This window comes from Aedes albopictus, chromosome 2, assembly GCF_035046485.1.
Source record: "Aedes albopictus strain Foshan chromosome 2, AalbF5, whole genome shotgun sequence".
NCBI classification, from domain to species: domain Eukaryota; kingdom Metazoa; phylum Arthropoda; class Insecta; order Diptera; family Culicidae; genus Aedes; species Aedes albopictus.
The window spans coordinates 170280944-170298910 of record NC_085137.1 but is presented as its reverse complement, the minus strand read 5'-3'; the positions used below and the strand labels follow the sequence as shown (position 1 = coordinate 170298910).

Genomic DNA, 17967 nt, shown 5'->3' with positions numbered 1-17967 from the left:
TGCTTGTCATTTTTTTTTTTCGAAGCCTTAAGTGCGATTAACACAAAATATAGTAAATGTGATCGGTTACGTATTGCGCGGAGCAAACATCTTTACAAACATCCTTATCTAGAAGATTCTTTAGGAAAATTTCCACTGACACGCATCTTTTGTCTAGACTCTTATCTATACTCACACTAAACACCTATTTATAATCACTCACCTTTGCAATTGAAAGTGGACTTGATGGAACGGTGCATCTGCTGATAATCTGTACGAGAATTCTCCATATTATTGATAAGCTTTTGATCAAGCTTTTGATTGATTGCGAACTAAACCACTGTTCCAGCTATTGAAACTGGTTCAATTATTATTATTATTAGCTTTATTAAGGAGATTTTCAGCCCGCGGCTGGTTCATCTCCAGAAACTGGTTCTAGTCATTTTCTTTATCATTATAATTTGTAACAAATGCATCAGAGTGATATGCATTCTTTTAGGAAATTACGCATTTTGGAAATATGTAGGTCGCAAGGCTTCTTCAATGTTGTCGTTTTTGTCGACATATGTTTGCACACATTATACAGATCGAAAACTGTCTTGAAGGTCGATTAAGACCCTAGTCGCGTTCGATGTTTATTCACAAAATATACACAATCCCACTAACTAAAAGGAAAGTTCGATTTCCAATTGTTCGACAATCGATATAAATCCCCGCAGTGTCGTCAACTCATTCGTCAATCAAATCACTGGGCTTGAAGTGACTCACCACGTTGACGGTCCAGTCCGAGTCGACCCCTTTCGTGAACTCTTTGATGAAACGGTAGTTGCAGATACTGATTTTGTCACGGTACTCTGGCATCACCCTGGAGAAAAAGGAAAATAAAAGAAAATATATATAATACTTTGCACGAGACAAATGATTAATGTACGCTGAGAAATCAAAGTAGCTAAACAAGAGTCACAGTAGACCGAATTGAGCAATAACCCGTATTCCAATTAAATTGAAATTATTCCTTGGGGGAAAAGCTATTGAATAAGTAAATATAGTCTGAGAATAGTTGGGAGAAAAAAAAATTTTTTTTTGCTTGGTTTCTAGCTGCACTCTGAAGAGTTGAAACCTCTACACTAGACCTGAAGATAGGAAAGAGTACGTAATCTTTCAGAAGCAGTTTGCCAGACGTACGCGGAAAATGACATCCATTAAAACACTGTTGCAAACTGACTCAGAAAGTTACGGTAGAAGATTGGAAAGTTTTCAATTGGTCAGTCAGTCAGGATTTGCCTATGTTGTGTTATGCTCACACGGTTTGTATTTGTCTTTTTGTTTGATTTTGTGGTATGGTTCAATATGTTTTTCTCTTCGTTTAGTCAGTTGTCGTATGTTTGTTTTTTTTTCATCGAATCAGTCGAACGCCGTATATTAAAATATAGTCGATCCTGTGTAAAATTGTTTTATTGATTTCGCTAATCGTTTTCTACTTCTCTGTGTTCATCTCTTGTGTCCTTAAATTGTCATCGGTCCAAAACCCACAGAAACATGTAACTGAACCTCTAATATTTTTCTGTTGGTGTCATAATAACATCTAATAGATAAACAAAAATACGCCTAGTTGGTCAGTTGATTGTAAAAAAAAATTTTTTTTTTTTTTTTTTTTTTTTGAAAGGTTCCTAGCGGCACGCCGACGGACGTAGAAACCTCTCCCATCACTGTGCGCACAATCGTCTCGCGTTTGCGCGGGCAACGACAGTTCACTAGGCCTTTGGATAGGATAGAGAACGTAATCCTTCAGAAGCAGTTCACCAGCCGTGCACGGAACATGTCGTCCAGTAAGACACTGTTGCGTACTGACTCAGAAGGTTACGGTAGAAGGTGTGAAAGATTCGGTTTTGTCATATAGTCGATTTCGTATTTGTTTTTCTTCATGTCAAGGCTTTAAGAATGTTATTGTTCAAATTTATGTTGTGCCCTCTAATTCAGTAATCTTTAGTGTGCCTATGTGCCTATGATCTGTTAGATGGTCGATGTGTTCGTTATGTCCATTTTTGTTGATCCTCATTCTAGTACTGTTTTAATTTGACGATATTTTTCAATTCGTTCGTTATGAGGTGCCTTTTATCAGGTTTATAAACAGGATGAACTTTATTCTAACGGATTATGAAGTTGTTTGGACAAAATTTATCATATAAGTAGTAAAACAGAGGGGTGCTCATCTTGCCCCGGGTGGCCATCTTGCCCCGTCCTACCCTATCTTTGAAAGTTGTTTTTCGTCCACATCCCTAGCGCTATCAGCATCTGTCCAAATAAGTCCATATTAAAGAAAACTTTTAATACACTCAGTTGAAAAATGTAAAATATCTAATGTGTCATAAATAGTATACGTCAGTTAAAGTCGAAATAGTCAGTTTTTGTCGATTTCGTCTTGATCACACGTTAGCTTCGAATCTATAAGCAAGCACTATTAAATGCTGCACTTCCCACTATTAGTTTCTTAGTTATTTTAAATTGAAATTGCAAGAAAATATTATTAAGCATTAGGCATTCGAAACATATTAGGGTTTACTCACAAAACTATCAGATATAAAAATAATTAAAGGGAAAATTAAATCGCGAAAGCACATCAAATGCTGAGAACTATGTATTAGCAAACGGATACTACTAATTATTTCATATTTGAATTGAATTTGTATTTGTTAAAATTAACCGAATAGTGGGAAGCCCAGGCAACAGTTTAAAGTCTACCGACTCAAAAAAGATTCCGAGACTCGTCACAAAACACAAATATTTTCATTATGATTCACAACGACTCTCGAAACCTTCCCAGACTCAATCGACCGTAACTGTTTCCTGGGTATAGAAACTACTGGGCCCTAGCAGGTTCCTCCTGTTTATCGAGTATTTCTGAAAAATCAGCCATACTCCATCTGTAGCAGCCGGTTCGCAATGAACCGTTGGAGGCGCATTAAAGTGTTAAAGGTGATATTTTCATTACAAGAATTTAAATTAACATCCTTCACTTTAATACCGTCGAACCCTGTGATCTTGGCCAGGGCAGTTGATTGTAAAAAAAATTCAAATAATAATGATTGCTTGTCAACTATTATGTATTCATCCTCCTACAAATATTAAAAGTATTCAAATTCGTTCAATTGTCCTATCGGTCCTACCTCGATAAACCATGTCATTTTCTCAAGCGTGGCCTAGAAATGCCAACCAAGTCATACACAAGTAACGTTGTTCAGTTAAGAAAAAAGCAGTCAGTTTTTGTCCAAAATGTCACGTCGAACGCATTGACGTCAACAATGCGTTTAAGTGTTCGAACGTTAGCTTCCAATCTATCAGCACAATTAAGTGCTGCAAATCTCCTTCCCACTATTAATTCTTCGGTTAATTTTAAATGCTTTATTTCAAGAAAATATGTCCAAGTAACATTGTAAAAATTCGAAAAAGCGACTATGACATTAATAAACAGCTAATCAAAATTAACCGAGAAACGTGGGAAAGAAAGCCCGAACAACATTTTGAAGTCAGCTGGCTGTAAAAGGTTACAAAACCTGCCACAAACCCTATAATACTTTTATTAGGACTTGTAACGATCATCAAAACCTTCTCAAATCCAACCGACTTGGAACTATTGCTTGGGAATAGACTCTACTAAGCCCCGGCGGTTCCTCCGTGTTTATCGAGCATGTCTGATGCATATGATCAACCATACTCCATCTGCAGCAGCCGATGGGTTCGTGATGAACCGTTGGAGGCGCATTAAAGTGTTAAAAAGGTGATATGTTTCACTAAAGAACACTACATTACAATAATCAAAATGAAACTCCTTCACTTTATTACCGTCAACCCCTGCGAACTTGGCCAGGGTAGAATAGTTGGGAGAAAATTTGTATCTTAATCTAATATCACAGCCACAGGTAGGGCGCTGTCCATAAACGACATAGACTCATTTTTGGTCATCTCAGGCCCCCCCCTCCCCCTCCGTAGACTTTTGTTCAAACAAAATTTTCAAAATTTGTATGGACCGTAGATTTTTCCCTCAAAAACCCCCTCCCCCTAAGAATCTACGAATTTTATGGACAGACCCTAGGTGTTGCAGCAGCAAGTAGGCTGAGTAGTCCAGAATTGTCCACTCTTTCCATATTTGCAATTTTGTGAACGTCGTTAGTTGAACGGAATGGCTCCAAGTTCAGCATCAACTTAAAAATTCGGTTCCATTTCATCTGGAGCTTTTTCTCTGGGTTGCTACATAACTACAGGGAGTGGCCAAAATGTCACATGCGTGTGTCTAGAGCATTTTGATCAGTTGTCAGTTGCCCCAACGAACGAACACGATTCGCTAATCGGGGTGCAGTCGTGACCCAACGAGCGAATCCTCACTGTATTTGATCTATTGTGGTATACCCCGTGTCCTTTGTATAGTGCATGTCGTATTACTTTATCACCATTGAGAAGTTATAAAGTATTCGGTTTTGTTACAGTAGTCATTTTCAACTAGTTCGCAAGGAAGGATTCTGATTGATAGGTTCCGCTTTTAAAAAGACACGGACAACGTCATAAGCTTTCGGCTGTATAGACTGTTTTAAACTTAACATGAGACAACGGACAACGGAGCATGCACCAGTGGAAACGGGAAAGAAACTATTCTCACGAAAAGTTTCAACGCCCGAAGCGGGAATCGAACCCTCACCTCATAGCATGGTGCGATTATAAACTTGGTGACCCTGACCGCACGGCTACGAGGCTCCACACGCTCTTTTGTCAGTCAAAATCGAATTTCTTAACGAAAAAGTCAAGAAATGATACCGATATTGACCATGCATCGGAACCCTAGTCCCTACTGCCTCAAACCAGTGAATACCGAATACAAGATTAGGATTACTAATCCATTTTTTCCTTGGTGCAAGATCCATCTCGGCCAGAACCAAACCGAGACCTTTCACTTTTACCAAGGTATGAAATGTAATAAGGACCAAAGTTTTTCCTTTAATTACTTAAATAGATTCTATAACATTCCCCAGAAAACCATTCCCCAGAAAACCAATCCCCAGAATGCCATTCCCCAGAATGTACCATTCCCCAGAATGTACCATTCCCCAGAAAACCATTTCCCAGAAACCCATTCCCCAGAATGTACCATTCCCCAGAAATCCATTCCCCAGAATGTACCATTCCCCAGAAAACTATTTATTAAAACGCGTCATTCCCCAGAAAGACGATTATTCTTACTAACTTTGGAAATAAGCATAATTTGCCTATACAATTTAGGCTATTGGTATAATTATTGGCATCGCAACTGCTTACTTTTTCAACATACATGTTTCCTTCTTTTCTGCATAGGCTGTTATTTTGAATTGCACTTTTCAGTAAATTAACGGCATCAAAACTTCTTACATTTTCTACGTAGTTTTTTCCTTCTTTTCTGCATAGGCTGTTCTTTCGAGTTACACTATTCAGGTAATTATCGGCACCACAAGCGCAGCTGCGAGCGCAGCTGTTTAGAAATTTGAAAAAAATATTAAATATTTTAGCAATTTTAACACCGGTGGAGGCTGTAATGCCCATAATTTCCCGGAAAGTGCAATTCGAAAGAACAGCCTATGCAAAAGAAGGGAAAATTGTTGATGAACATATAAGCAGTTGTAATGCCAACAATTCTTATAACGACTCAAACATTTTTTAACGAAGAATGAAACCATGAAACGTAACACTCTGATAATTGCCATCGTACATCGATTTAACTTTTTATTTGAAAATTTGAGAGTTGACCAACTGCCAATCCGCGGCGCTCGCATCGTTTTTGTTCGAGTTTGACACTACTGCCACCTAGTTGATGGTTGGCCAAATTCAGTCACGTCTGTTTGTCTGTGGTGACATTGTTTTCCTTTCGGCATTCAAAAGCCCAACACTGATCCTTTTTTTAAACAAGCTTATTTTTAGAATTTAGGCAATTGGTACAATTATTGGAATTATAACTGCTTTCATTTTCAACACAGATTTTTCCTTCTTTGCTGCATAGGCTGTTCCACAGATAACAGATGTTTATGCTAGTACAAATTTTTCGCAGAATTCTGTGTAAATGTTCAAAGCGATATACGTTGGCTCACTACCGCCATCTACTCAACTGTTTGCGACATTACATCTAACTTGAATGCAAAAATAGTTCAAAGTTCCACTTTCATTCAAGATCGAATACAATCTTGAATGTAAAATTGCGTAGTGCATGCAATCTTGAAAGCGATTACTGACTATCGATCACTGCGCCATCTCTAAATGATTGCCACATGAGTTTCAGCTGCTCGTTACATACAAAATGGCTGTTGAGCATTTTTACACACATTGCCAATATAAGCATAAACGTCTGTTATCTGTGGCTGTTCTTTCGAATTGCACTTTGGGCCTGTCTATAAACTACGTAGACTCTTAGGGGGGGAGGGGGTAGTCTGGCCAAAGTCTACGCTTCATACAAATTTCGAAAATTTTGTATGGACAAAAGTATACGAGGGGGGAGGGGGGGGGGGTCTGAGATGGCCCAAAAAAGTCTACGTAGTTTATGGACAGCGCCTTTTCAGGAAATTATCGGCATCACAACTGCTTACTTTTTCAACATAGATTTTCCCTTCTTTTCTACATAGGCAGTTCTTTCGAGTTACAATGTTTAGGTAATTAACGGCACCACAAGCACAGGTGTTTAGAAATTTGAAAAAATATATAATATAACAGCAATTTAACACCGGTGGTTGTAATAATGCCCATAATTTCCTGAAAAGTGCAATTCGGAAGAACAGCCTATGTAGAAAAGAAGGGAGAATCTATGTTGAAAATGTAAGCAGTTATAATTTCAAAAATTTTACTAATTGCCTTAATTCTGAGAAAAATATTGTTTAAAAAGAAGGAACATTGTTGGGTTTTTGAATGCCAAAAGAAAAACAATGATGCTTTTTCCCTTCTTTATTAAACATATTTAGAATTGTTGGCATTAAAACTGCATATATGTTCACTTTTTCTATTCCATAGTATTGGAATAATGATAAAAGCCCTTCTCATACCGCATGAATGAAGGGCGTTTGAAGCGAATAATTAGGAACAGCCATTGGGATGGATCCCTCCAACCATTTGCGTAGAAAAACGTGGTCAGTTGAGTCAGTTACTCACTCAAAGTTTTCGACAGAAAAATCATTTTAATATAAACCGACCATAAACGGGTCCATTAGCATCTTGTACACTGAACAACATCAGAAGAAAATGCGTTTTCTCTGTATATTTTGCACATCACTTTTAAAACGTTATTCATCGCGAAACAAGTGCTGCACAGTTTTCACAAATCTGTCAACTTTCAAGATATGTTTAAAGATCAACATGCAACTGTGTACAATGGCAATTAAACGTTTGAACCATTGTAGAATATTTTTATGGATATGTATGTATGTATACAGTTTTTAGTTTAATTTGTTACATATACTGTAATAGTTATTTATGTAACGAGTTGCAAAAAGTTGATTTTTTCAGCACGAGTCGTACATTTATCCAACGAGGCTTGCCGAGTTGGATAAATACGAAGAGTGCTGAAAAAATCGAGTTTTGCAACGAGTTCCATACAAAATTTTATGCAATGATTTTTTCATAATGCAACCCATTTGAGTTGCATAATGTTCATAATTCAACTCAAATGAGTTGTATTATGAACATTATACAACTATTTTTCATTATGCAACTCATTTCAGTTGCATAATGAACCAGTTCGGAAAAATTGCCCATTATGATACCAAAATGAGTTATATAAAATAAAAAATTATGATCCTGAATTGCATAAAAGAAATAACGAAATAGATATTTGCGCGTAATAACACTATAATGTTAAAATCCTTGCCTACAACATATTATTATGATCAACATTGTACTAATTAAACTTTTGAGCAGAGTATATTAAGCTTTTCTGGGGAATGGTACATTCTGGGGAATGGATTTCTGGGAAATGGTACAATCTGGGGAATGGTACATTCTGGGAAATGGTTTTCTGGGGAATGGAATTCTGGGGATTGGTATTCTGGGGAATGGTTTTTTATGGAGAATGTAATAGAATCACTTAAATAGGCTGTTCCATAGTTGGATGCAGTTAGGACTAGGGTTCGGTTTGGTAGATCTATCGCCGCAACGCAACCCAAAAAGGTGATCTACCCACGCTACGGGCTCCGTTAAAGATCGAGCATGTTTTAAACCCCCTCAACCCTTCATCCCTCAGCACGGGTCGCCTGACACCTTGGATTTGGGTTACCTGTTTGGTGGACTTTTACCCCCGGAACAGGTGGTCCGTAGTGCTACTCTAAGCCGGCAACTACACGGCATTTTGACTGTTTGTCAACCTATTATATGTGCATCATTGGCACACATTTGAACTCGATTGGTTAATCTGTCAGCATGAGTAGTGTCGTGGTGATTGGAAATGAAATTTGGTGGGTCGCTCACGAATGGAGCTCTCGGACTCCGTCAGTTCTCACATCGAGGAACTGAAAACGACCGCCGCAGTCATTCATTTTCGGCTTGAGCACGTAAAACTTTTAAACCTTGGTCGTAATTAGTAAGTTAAGATGTTAGTTTCAAATGTAGGGTGGGGCGGGGCAAGATGGGTCACCTAAGGATGGATCACCATAACTTTGTAAATACAAATCGTATTGGTTTGTATTCGTCCGCTACTCTTCAATACACTAGTTAGCTATGCTAAAAGTCGATAAAAAGTTCATTAAATACAAAATATTATGTTAAACAAGCAGTTTTAAAAAGTGATCGATTTTGCGCCGTGAAAAAAGGGCGGGGCAAGATGGGTCACCTTTTAAGTAATTCACATTTTCTCAACGAAAAACGTCAAAATATAAGATTTGGTCCGCATTCATATATGCTCCATATCCATACTGAGTAAACAAAAGCTACTAGTAAACATTTTATAAATTTATCTGGAATATAAAAAACTTTACGATTTGAGTGGTCTTAGGGCGACTTGAAAATCGATGTTTTCACTAAAAAATTATCATAATTTTATGTTATAATTTTGAGCATTCATTCCGCTTGATTGAAGTCATTAATGAGATAGTCTTATAATAAAAAATAAATAACTTTTGAATGCTCCAAAAATACGTTCAAAATTGAAGGTGACCCATCTTGCCCCGCGACCGTTTATATGGAGATTATATGGCATGTATCGCATAAGAAAAATGGCTAAAAACCATTTTATTTTTTATTTCTAATGAGAGTGAATATTTTTTCAATCAATGCCCCAAACTTTTGTATATTCATGCTGGTCATCTAACAAAATTATTAACATAATCAAAACATGAGTAATGCGCCCGAAAATGGCACTGACCCATCTTGCCCCGCCCCACCCTATTTGGTGCTTTATCAAATATAATGTTTTAATTCCTCGTAAATGTGCTAGGTTATGGAATTGTTTCTGCAGTCCACAAGAAAAAAAAACTTTCAATGGAAGGGATGATTCACTTTGCCCAAGCCCACCATTAATTTCGGTGTTAAGTGCCGTGGAACCACCTACCCAAAAAAAGAGAATTGTTGTGTTGTTCGATTGGTCGGTGTGTATAAAGTATTGCTCTCGGAATATTGTCGCTTACCGCCAAAATAGTCATTTAAATTTATGTGAAGCACTGGAAAATTACGGATCTCGAGTAATTGTAGATAATTGAACTGCCAAATTTTCCAAGTTAAAGCTGTTTACGTGCAAAAATTGCAATTTCGTGATCACATTTGACCGCCATGGCTTGCAAGCCTCGTTCCAGTCGCAACAAGAGATGAACCGTTCATCTATTGCAATGGATTGTGTGCTGCTTTATTCCATGCTGCTTGCGCTGGGTTAGACAAAGCCGATCTCGCTGCTGTGTCGCCGCCAAAACGAAATAGTTTTTGGTTGTGTGACGAATGCATGACCGAGTTCTTACAATGGAGACAGGAAAGAAATGAAAAGCCAAAACAGCCGATTACTTTGAATGATCCAGAGCCGAAATGCCCGCTTCAACGAGATGTCGACGATTTGAAAACAAAAGTGGATTCGATATTGTCTGTGCTTGCTTCAAATACTGAATGCGCAATGACCTCTGTAATGCGACATTCGACTCCGACGAGACGACCTGATAGCGAAATAAGTACAACAAACTCTAGCAGAGAACCGTCATATTCGATCAAAGTTTCGGAACGCTCGGAAGGGTATTCCATTTCAACAGACGGAGATGAGAAGTTCGCTTTAGTGCTATCCAACATTGACGGAAGCGTTTCTGAGGGAGATGTCCAGCTGATGGTTTCGCGATGTCTAGGTGCCAGTGAGTCTGAGTGCGACAATGTTAGAAAACTCGTACCGAATTATATTGACAGTAGGACTTTTGATTACATCTCTTTCAAAATTGTGCTCGACCATAAGTGGAAATCCGTCGCAATGAAATCTTCTACGTGGCCAAGGAATGTAAAGTTCCGCGAGTTTAGAAGAAGACAATGCACGTGGAGACCTGATACTGCGTAATTCTTTTTCATAGTCTGTAATTGAATTGTAGACGGTAGTTGTTTTAAAATGTAATTAATGCTGTTCTCGGAATTATGTTCATTTTTATAAGTTTTTGAATGTCAATGATGTGAGGATGTATTATTTGTATCAAAATTGAAGTGCATTTAGATTAAGTATACATTCAATTAGACTATTATAAGTCCGTTGAATTATATCAATAAAGAAAAGAGACAGTCATAGCAGGAGTCTGTCTAATGTGTTCGATATCCCTTTCGGACTACCATAAGGCTTCGTGCTTAGTCTAACGTGTTCACATCAAACGTTAGCATGATCGATGGAGTTATCTATACATTCTTTACTGATGATACAGGATATTTTGGGTCTGTACCAATTGGAGAATTAAAATTAATTTTCACTTAAACTTGACAGTTCGATAATTATTTTCTTAGGAGAACTGTCAAATTTAAGTAAACATTAATTTAAATTCGTCAATTGGAACAGACCCTTGGTAATTGATAAAGACCCCGAAATCATGACTACGCATCTTCAAACAGCAAAGAACTGCCATGATGCATAAAATTGATTCCTGCAAAAAGGCAAACTATTTTTTTAACAAAAATCGTTCACCCTTAAGAGATATAAATTACAGATAGCAAATTTAGTTTACCACTGGACTATCGCAGAAGTTTTCACGAGTGCGAAATCGCAAATAGAAGTGCGCAATTGCATCAAATCAACCCGATGTCTTCAGAGCACTTATAGGGCAGTGCATGAAATTATCTAATTCTCTTTCACTCTTACAGAAATTTTGTAAACAACAAGGCCAAGAAACGTCAAAATCCCATACAGAATCAAAACAGTGCGGTGCCCTATTCAGCGTAGTTTGATGAAATAGTGCACTGGAGACGCCAACGTGATTTCTTGCGATCGCGCACTTTTATTCAGGTTTTCGCACCTATAAAAACTAAATGCGCAGTCCAATGGTGAACTGAATGCGCTATATCCTCTCCATGTAAAATTTTAACAAAACGGCAAATGTACCAAACCAATAATAACACATGATCGTTACTAACGCTCATAGCGCCATCACTACTCACCCGACGTTCAATGGGATCGTTTCGCCTCGTTCTACCATTCCTCTCAAGCCTTTCAGCACATGGAACACCATTGTAATTTCAACGAATCGCTTCTGACTCGCCTCGTCCTCTTCATCAAACATTACACCAACCTAGAAAAGAAATGGATGAAAAATCCCGGGAAATATAAGATCCCAAAATGGTAGCAAACCTGATACGGAAACGAAAAGTAGATGTCCTCTTTCTGTACCATCAAGTCGTATCGTTGCGCAACCGACATCTTTCCGATGGTGTGCTTCAAATCGTTGAGCGTCTGCCGATCTACGAGTCCATCCAGGGTTTTGAGTTCGCCTCCCGCCAGAGCTGCGGACACAACCTGCAGGGCCTGTTTAGCACCCTGTACAAAGTCCGGCAGGCTGAACTCTCGATCGAAGTATGGCCGGATGATGAAGTGAACCATGATCCAGTTTTTCATCGATTTCACAATCGATGGCCAGATAATTTCCGGGAAGTCCATCAGCTTCGGCAGGGTACGGCCTCGCCCCCGCGGTGGAAACTCATCCGGTGCTTCGGTCGAGTAACTGCGCCTGTGGCCGTAATGGAAAGCGCAGCCATTGCTTCCTCCGCTTGTGCTGCATAGAGCTAATCGCTGATAAAGACCAGCTGGTCCTGATGGCCCCGACAGTCGGGAAACCAATATTCCTGAGGTTGTTCGGGTGGAACACGATGGGAAGTTGCTGGGGGCAGCGTGCAGGAACCGGGAGAATTGATTTAGCTTGAGGGCACGATGATAAAACGACATTATGAGCACTAAAATGAACACGGAATAACACTACGCGCGGCTGTCCGCGTAACACAAAAACAATAACAGACACAGAATGACAGTTCGGAAGCCGGCTGACAAATTTACACTCTTGAAAACTGCTACGGTTTAATCTTCTCGAACTAATAATTTACACTGCTCGAATTTACACTTGATTGCAAGTTACAACACAAGCTACAATACAAGCTACAATTCAAGCGCGAGTTTGATGTTGGTCGAAAATTTCAGAAGAAAAGCCGAAATATCGGCACACGCACGGCAAGCGATGTTTGTTTTATTGCTCTCATCGCTTGACATGCGTTTGTTGCGAAGCGCCTTTATTACCAACATGCACTGCTTAGGACAAAACGTTTGTTTTTCGGCGTGATCAGTTTTTCGTACCCTGTCCCTGATTGATCGCATCCAACATTTTTACTCAATATCAGGGAAGGCTTATAAATAGGGTGGGCCGGTACAAGATGGTTCGCCTAAAGGATGGATCATCATAGGGGTGATACATAAATAATTTATCAGCCAAGGGCTGAAAGTCTTTTAAATAAACACAAATCAATCAATCAATAAATACTTTATTGTTGAACACGAGCATCAATACTTCATCAATACCAGTACTTTTTGTTGGAATTTTCGTCAAACTCATGGTTTTTCCACAGAGCATTTCCGTAATAACACAAAGAGAGGATCGATGAAGAGAACTCGAAAATGTCAGTTAGGCCCTAATGAAGAATCAGTGTCGAGTTTTCAACGAGCGTGTATTTCTGAGTGAGTAAGCCTCCAACTATAAACAAAATTTGAGGGGAGGGTGGTGACGTCATACACTAAAAAAAAATCGCATCTAGTTTGTAAATACCGCGCACATAGATTTTTGCAATCAAGCTTTGCACATAAATTTCACTGGCCTTGCACATAGAACCAGATTTCTAGCTCATCTTAGTTTCTACATGCAATGCACATAAATAATAAAGGTCCGTACTTTTTAGTTTTGAAGGTAAACCTATTGAATTTTATATGCTTTCACAAATGTATACAATATGAAATTTTCTAGAAATTAAAATTATTTAGACTGATTATTTTATGATGAAAAAATGTATTTTGACCTAGATTAAAAACATATGGTGATTGCGAGGTGATTGCATGGATCTTTTCAAAAGCGACGTTTCGGTGATAGAGCTTTATCCGGTTTGTTTCTGTCAAATCTTCCGGAAGTTCGTCTGTGGTCACCGTGCTTTGCCGCGCTGTAACCTCGATCCGGATCTGTTGGCATATGTATTTTGAGTATCATTACATAAAAGAAAATGATTTAAATACGTTACCTTAAAAAACTGCAGGATTTCGACCGGGATACTTGAAGTAGCGACCGTAAAATCGGCCAGCAAGAAGAGTCTTGCTCCACCATTTTTCCGTTAATGAAATGTTTTGAACGTTTTCAAATATCAATCGATACACTCAAAATTTATATTCAGTTAACATATGTTTTAAATGTATCATTTTTAGAATTCATAGCTGTGCATATGAAAAATATGTGCAAAACATTTATATTTAATGCAAACACTTTGAAATCTAAATGCCGCACATAAAATGGGGATTTGAGCCACCGATTTGCTTTTATCTGCTTTGCGCACATAAAAACTAATGGAGTTTTCATTTCAGTGTACGGTTTCATCAACCGATAGTCTCCAATATATCTCCCTGAGAAAATTTTCTTCTCGCGTCTTCTTTTCTCTTTTTTTTCTTCTATCAATGAGAAATTTATAAAGACATAAAAATTACTAACACAAAGACGGCAATCAACTTTGACTATGAAATCAACATCTTTGTTTTTTCATTGATTTAGCTATCTCATCCAGAACACTTCTCGTACACTAGCACTTTTGGACGTCGTGTTTGAACCCTATTGGCGATCAAATGTGAGGTTAGGTAACGTAAAATTTTCAACTTTGGAAGCAAAAATAACGTATTTCTTGTCAATACAATGCATGAAAGTTATGAGAATCTGCAATAATTTCACTTTCTTCCATTTGTATAATTAGTATTGCTGACTGCACCCCAAATTGGACTATCACACTATTTTTGGTACGTCTAAAAAGTGTGATAAAAGTGCACAATTGGCTCGGATCGCCTCGACGTCTTCGGTGCACTTATTCCTTGATTTGCAAGGAATAAGTGCACCGAAGACCCCAACTCGATCTGACGTGGTCCTGCGCTGCAATCACACTTTGAAGGTGTGTGCACACTATTGTGTCAGTCCAATTTAGGGTGCAGTCAGCAATAATTCAGTCTAGGGTTCGTAATTCACTGATTTAGAAAAGCGCCACCTGCTCAATTTAGCTTTGCGTTTGATGGTCAATGGTCATATATTGCCAATCATTCCAAAATGGATTATTCAGGGATTCCTTTAGTTATCCGGCTCTATTTTCCAACCTAAAATAATATCAAAGCCTATTAAACTTTAAATAACTGATTTAAAAAACAGGATGAATTACCTGAAACATCATCATCTTTCACAGCAGTGAAAAATTTTCTCGCCACTGGTGTTTGGATAACAATAGGGCACCGCACTGTTTTGATTTTGTATGGGATTTTGACGTTTCTTGGCCTTGTTGTTTACAAAATTTCTGTAAGAGTGAGAGAGAAGGAGACAATTTCATGCAGTGCCCTATGCCCTAGTTACCCCTAGAAACTGCGGTAAACTTGCAATGTACCGCACGCTAAGAACCATTATTGCAAAAATGTGTTCTTTCGTACTTAAATCACCGACAAACCGACGTGCCAGCTCATACAACTTTTCCAATTTTTCTTGGCAAATAAGTTCTCCTTTTAATCACTAGCTCCATCTGCGCGATGATTTACACAGCTTCCTCTTTATGTGTGCGTGGGCACAGGAGCTTTACCTTGTCAAATTATTTTACACATTTTGAAGTAATAACCTGCATTCAATGTTTTGCGCATTAAAAAGACATTTCGTTATGAACGTTAAAAAGAAATTTCATCCGCTGAAAGTTTTTATGTTTGGGAGTTTTTATTTGGGGTTCATAGACTATTTTGCTTCATATCGAAGGATTTCTTTTAATAGCTCCATTGCATGGTTGATTGTATCTTCTATTGGTTAGATAGAAATAAGAGTGCATGTGATGTTTACATTGATCAGCTGGAAATTTTCGTGCTGTTTTATGACGTCTTCTTCAAGGTTTCTTTTGTCAAAAGACGAAAATGACAGAACGAGTTACGATTTTTAAACGGTTTAAGGTTTAAATTTCTTGCCAATCTTGGAAACAGAGTGTCACGTCGGTTTGTCGGTGCTTAAATGATTTTCGAAAATCAAAGTCAAAATATGTTTCTATAATCCGGAATAACTATCTCTTTATTCTTTGAATGGTATTTATTTAAATTTGTATTGGAGGAAAAGTGTAAACAGTCGGCAAGAGACTTTCAACATAATACTTATATGGTACAGATTTGTGCGGCTCAGTATAACTTTTGATGTAAAAATGGTTAGCGTGTGCAAAAATTAACAACAACTTGTATGACGTCAGATGTTGTCAATCTATAATAAGGGGAAATTTGGGGTTGCTATGCTACAACAAACACTGTGCACTAATACATGCAAAGTCTTGTGTAGTACGTAAAATGATCTCTTCACCTTACTTTTACCACATTGGGGCTCTACACGCAGAAAAATGGCGCTTGTTTAAAACAATAAAACGCATGGTTGATTTTCAAACTGAGAATTTACTTATTCCGAAGTTATATTTAATTGTTTTCATTAAGATTTTATCGATAAAAACAACCGATTACCATCATTTCATATAATGTCAAAAATTTCATTTGTTTCAACTAAATGAAAACCATAAACATGGTCCGAAAGCACTTACACATCTATAAAATGCTTACCCCAACATCGCCACAACGAAGAAGGTGTAGCAAATCCATCACGTCAACTTCCAAGTGCAGCTTTGGCCGTTATGGATAACGCGCAGGTACTCACGACAGCATCCACAAAAAGTTGGTCGGTTTTGCCTTTTTTTGTCTTTTTTTAGTCGTTCTCCTCCCCATCCGCTTACCGACACGCTAAAAATAGATTTTCGAACTGCCGCAGCTGCTGCCGTCACCAACACAATCACATGCCGGGTTTGTTAGTGGCAAAAGTGCAGTCGTTTGAATCAATCCATTATTTCATGTTGAAAATACCATATCTCTGTTTGTTTTAACAAACTGTCAAAAATTTCGACAAATGAAAATATTTGTATTATCAAACAAATAGAGCAGTTCAGTTTAAACTAGAAATCAGTTTGTCGCTATAATAAACTGAAAAATTGGTTGATTTGGACTAGAATTTAATTGTGTTTACAATTTATTTTTCTGCGTGTAGCATCCGTCAACATTTTTCGGAAAATAAATAGTGTTTTCTCACTGTAAATCAAAACATTGACCATGAAAATATATTCACTGTATTCTGTTCTTCATGTAAAGCACGGTGAATATATTTTCATAGCAAATAATTTTGTTTTGGTCGAAAAAACTGCTTTCAAATGTTTAATGATGACGATGATTGTTGTGACGAATTGGATCATCATAGGGGTGATACATAAATTTGTTGGAATATGACCACAGCGGAAACTTCAACAGCGAACGAGAAACGAACAGCGGACGAAATTCACGGACCGGGACGAAAAAAAAAAACACCGGAGTACTTCTTAACAGTACTCGAACTACCGTCTTACAACGCTGGTTCGACACGTTTAGCAGAAAAAATATATGGTAAAATCACAGATAACAGACGTATATGCTTATATTGGCAATGTGTGTAAAAATGCTCAACAGCCATTTTGTATGTAACGAGCAGCTGAAACTCATGTGGCAATCATTTAGAGATGGCGCAGTGATCGCTCTCAAGATTGCATGCACTACGCAATTTTACATTCAAGATTGTATTCGATCTTGAATGAAAGTGGAACTTTGAACTATTTTTGCATTCAAGTTAGATGTAATGTCGCAAACAGTTGAGTAGATGGCGGTAGTGAGCCAACGTATATCGTTTTGAACATTTACACAGGATTCTGCGAAAAATTTGTACTAGCATAAACATCTGTTATCTGTGGTAAAATCAAAAATATTTGAGGTAAATTCAAATAAATTGTCTATTTGTTCAGGCAACGAAAATAAAATTGTTTGAAGCAAATCGAACGTCATATTTGAAGCGAATGCAATCCATGTTTGAAACAAACATGCATCTTCTGACAGGTTATGTTAGAAACTAATGTAATTTTTTTTTGTTTTTTTTTTGCGGCAGGTTGGCGGAAATATTCGTTTTCCCATTAAATTTTATTTTCTTCGCTGAAAAAATCACCTGGAATAATTCCATATTCTGATTCTGCATGTAAAACTGAACCGAAATCTAAATTTCCATGAGTTTTACTGGCCGGGATCCTATATAAAAATCAATTTGAAGTTTGTATGAGGGCAATATGTCTAATCACCCCTTGTCGCAGTTTGTACTGGGCGGAGCTGTCAAACAGTTTCCCAGCTGTCAGAAGGTGGTTTCAAAAAATCTCTTAGAAAGTGATTTTAGGTACCAAAATAAAGTTCTA

General features: G+C 37.8%; 1 protein-coding gene across 1 annotated transcript; it reads right to left on the bottom strand.

Moving 5' to 3' along the window:
- Positions 1-574: 574 nt before the first annotated feature.
- On the bottom strand, positions 575-12445 carry LOC109398721 (m-AAA protease-interacting protein 1, mitochondrial). The gene is made up of 3 exons (XM_029859052.2): positions 11771-12445; positions 11581-11711; positions 575-844 (listed from the first exon to the last, which is right to left on the bottom strand). The coding sequence occupies exons 1-3, from the start codon at positions 12359-12361 to the stop codon at positions 709-711; spliced, it is 858 nt and encodes a 285-aa protein (XP_029714912.2). The 5' UTR covers positions 12362-12445; the 3' UTR covers positions 575-708.
- Between the last annotated feature and the right edge of the window lie 5522 nt (positions 12446-17967).

Bases quoted from the DNA above. Each gene is read 5' to 3' on its own strand.
- LOC109398721 (XM_029859052.2), bottom strand. From the start codon at position 12,361: ATGTCGTTTTATCATCGTGCCCTCAAGCTAAATCAATTCTCCCGGTTC. The intron at 11,712-11,770 runs GTTTGCTACCAT...TTTCTTTTCTAG, and splicing joins ACTTTTCGTTTCCGTATCAG to GTTGGTGTAATGTTTGATGA. The intron at 845-11,580 runs GTGAGTAGTGAT...CTTTTTCTCCAG, and splicing joins ACGATCCCATTGAACGTCGG to GGTGATGCCAGAGTACCGTG.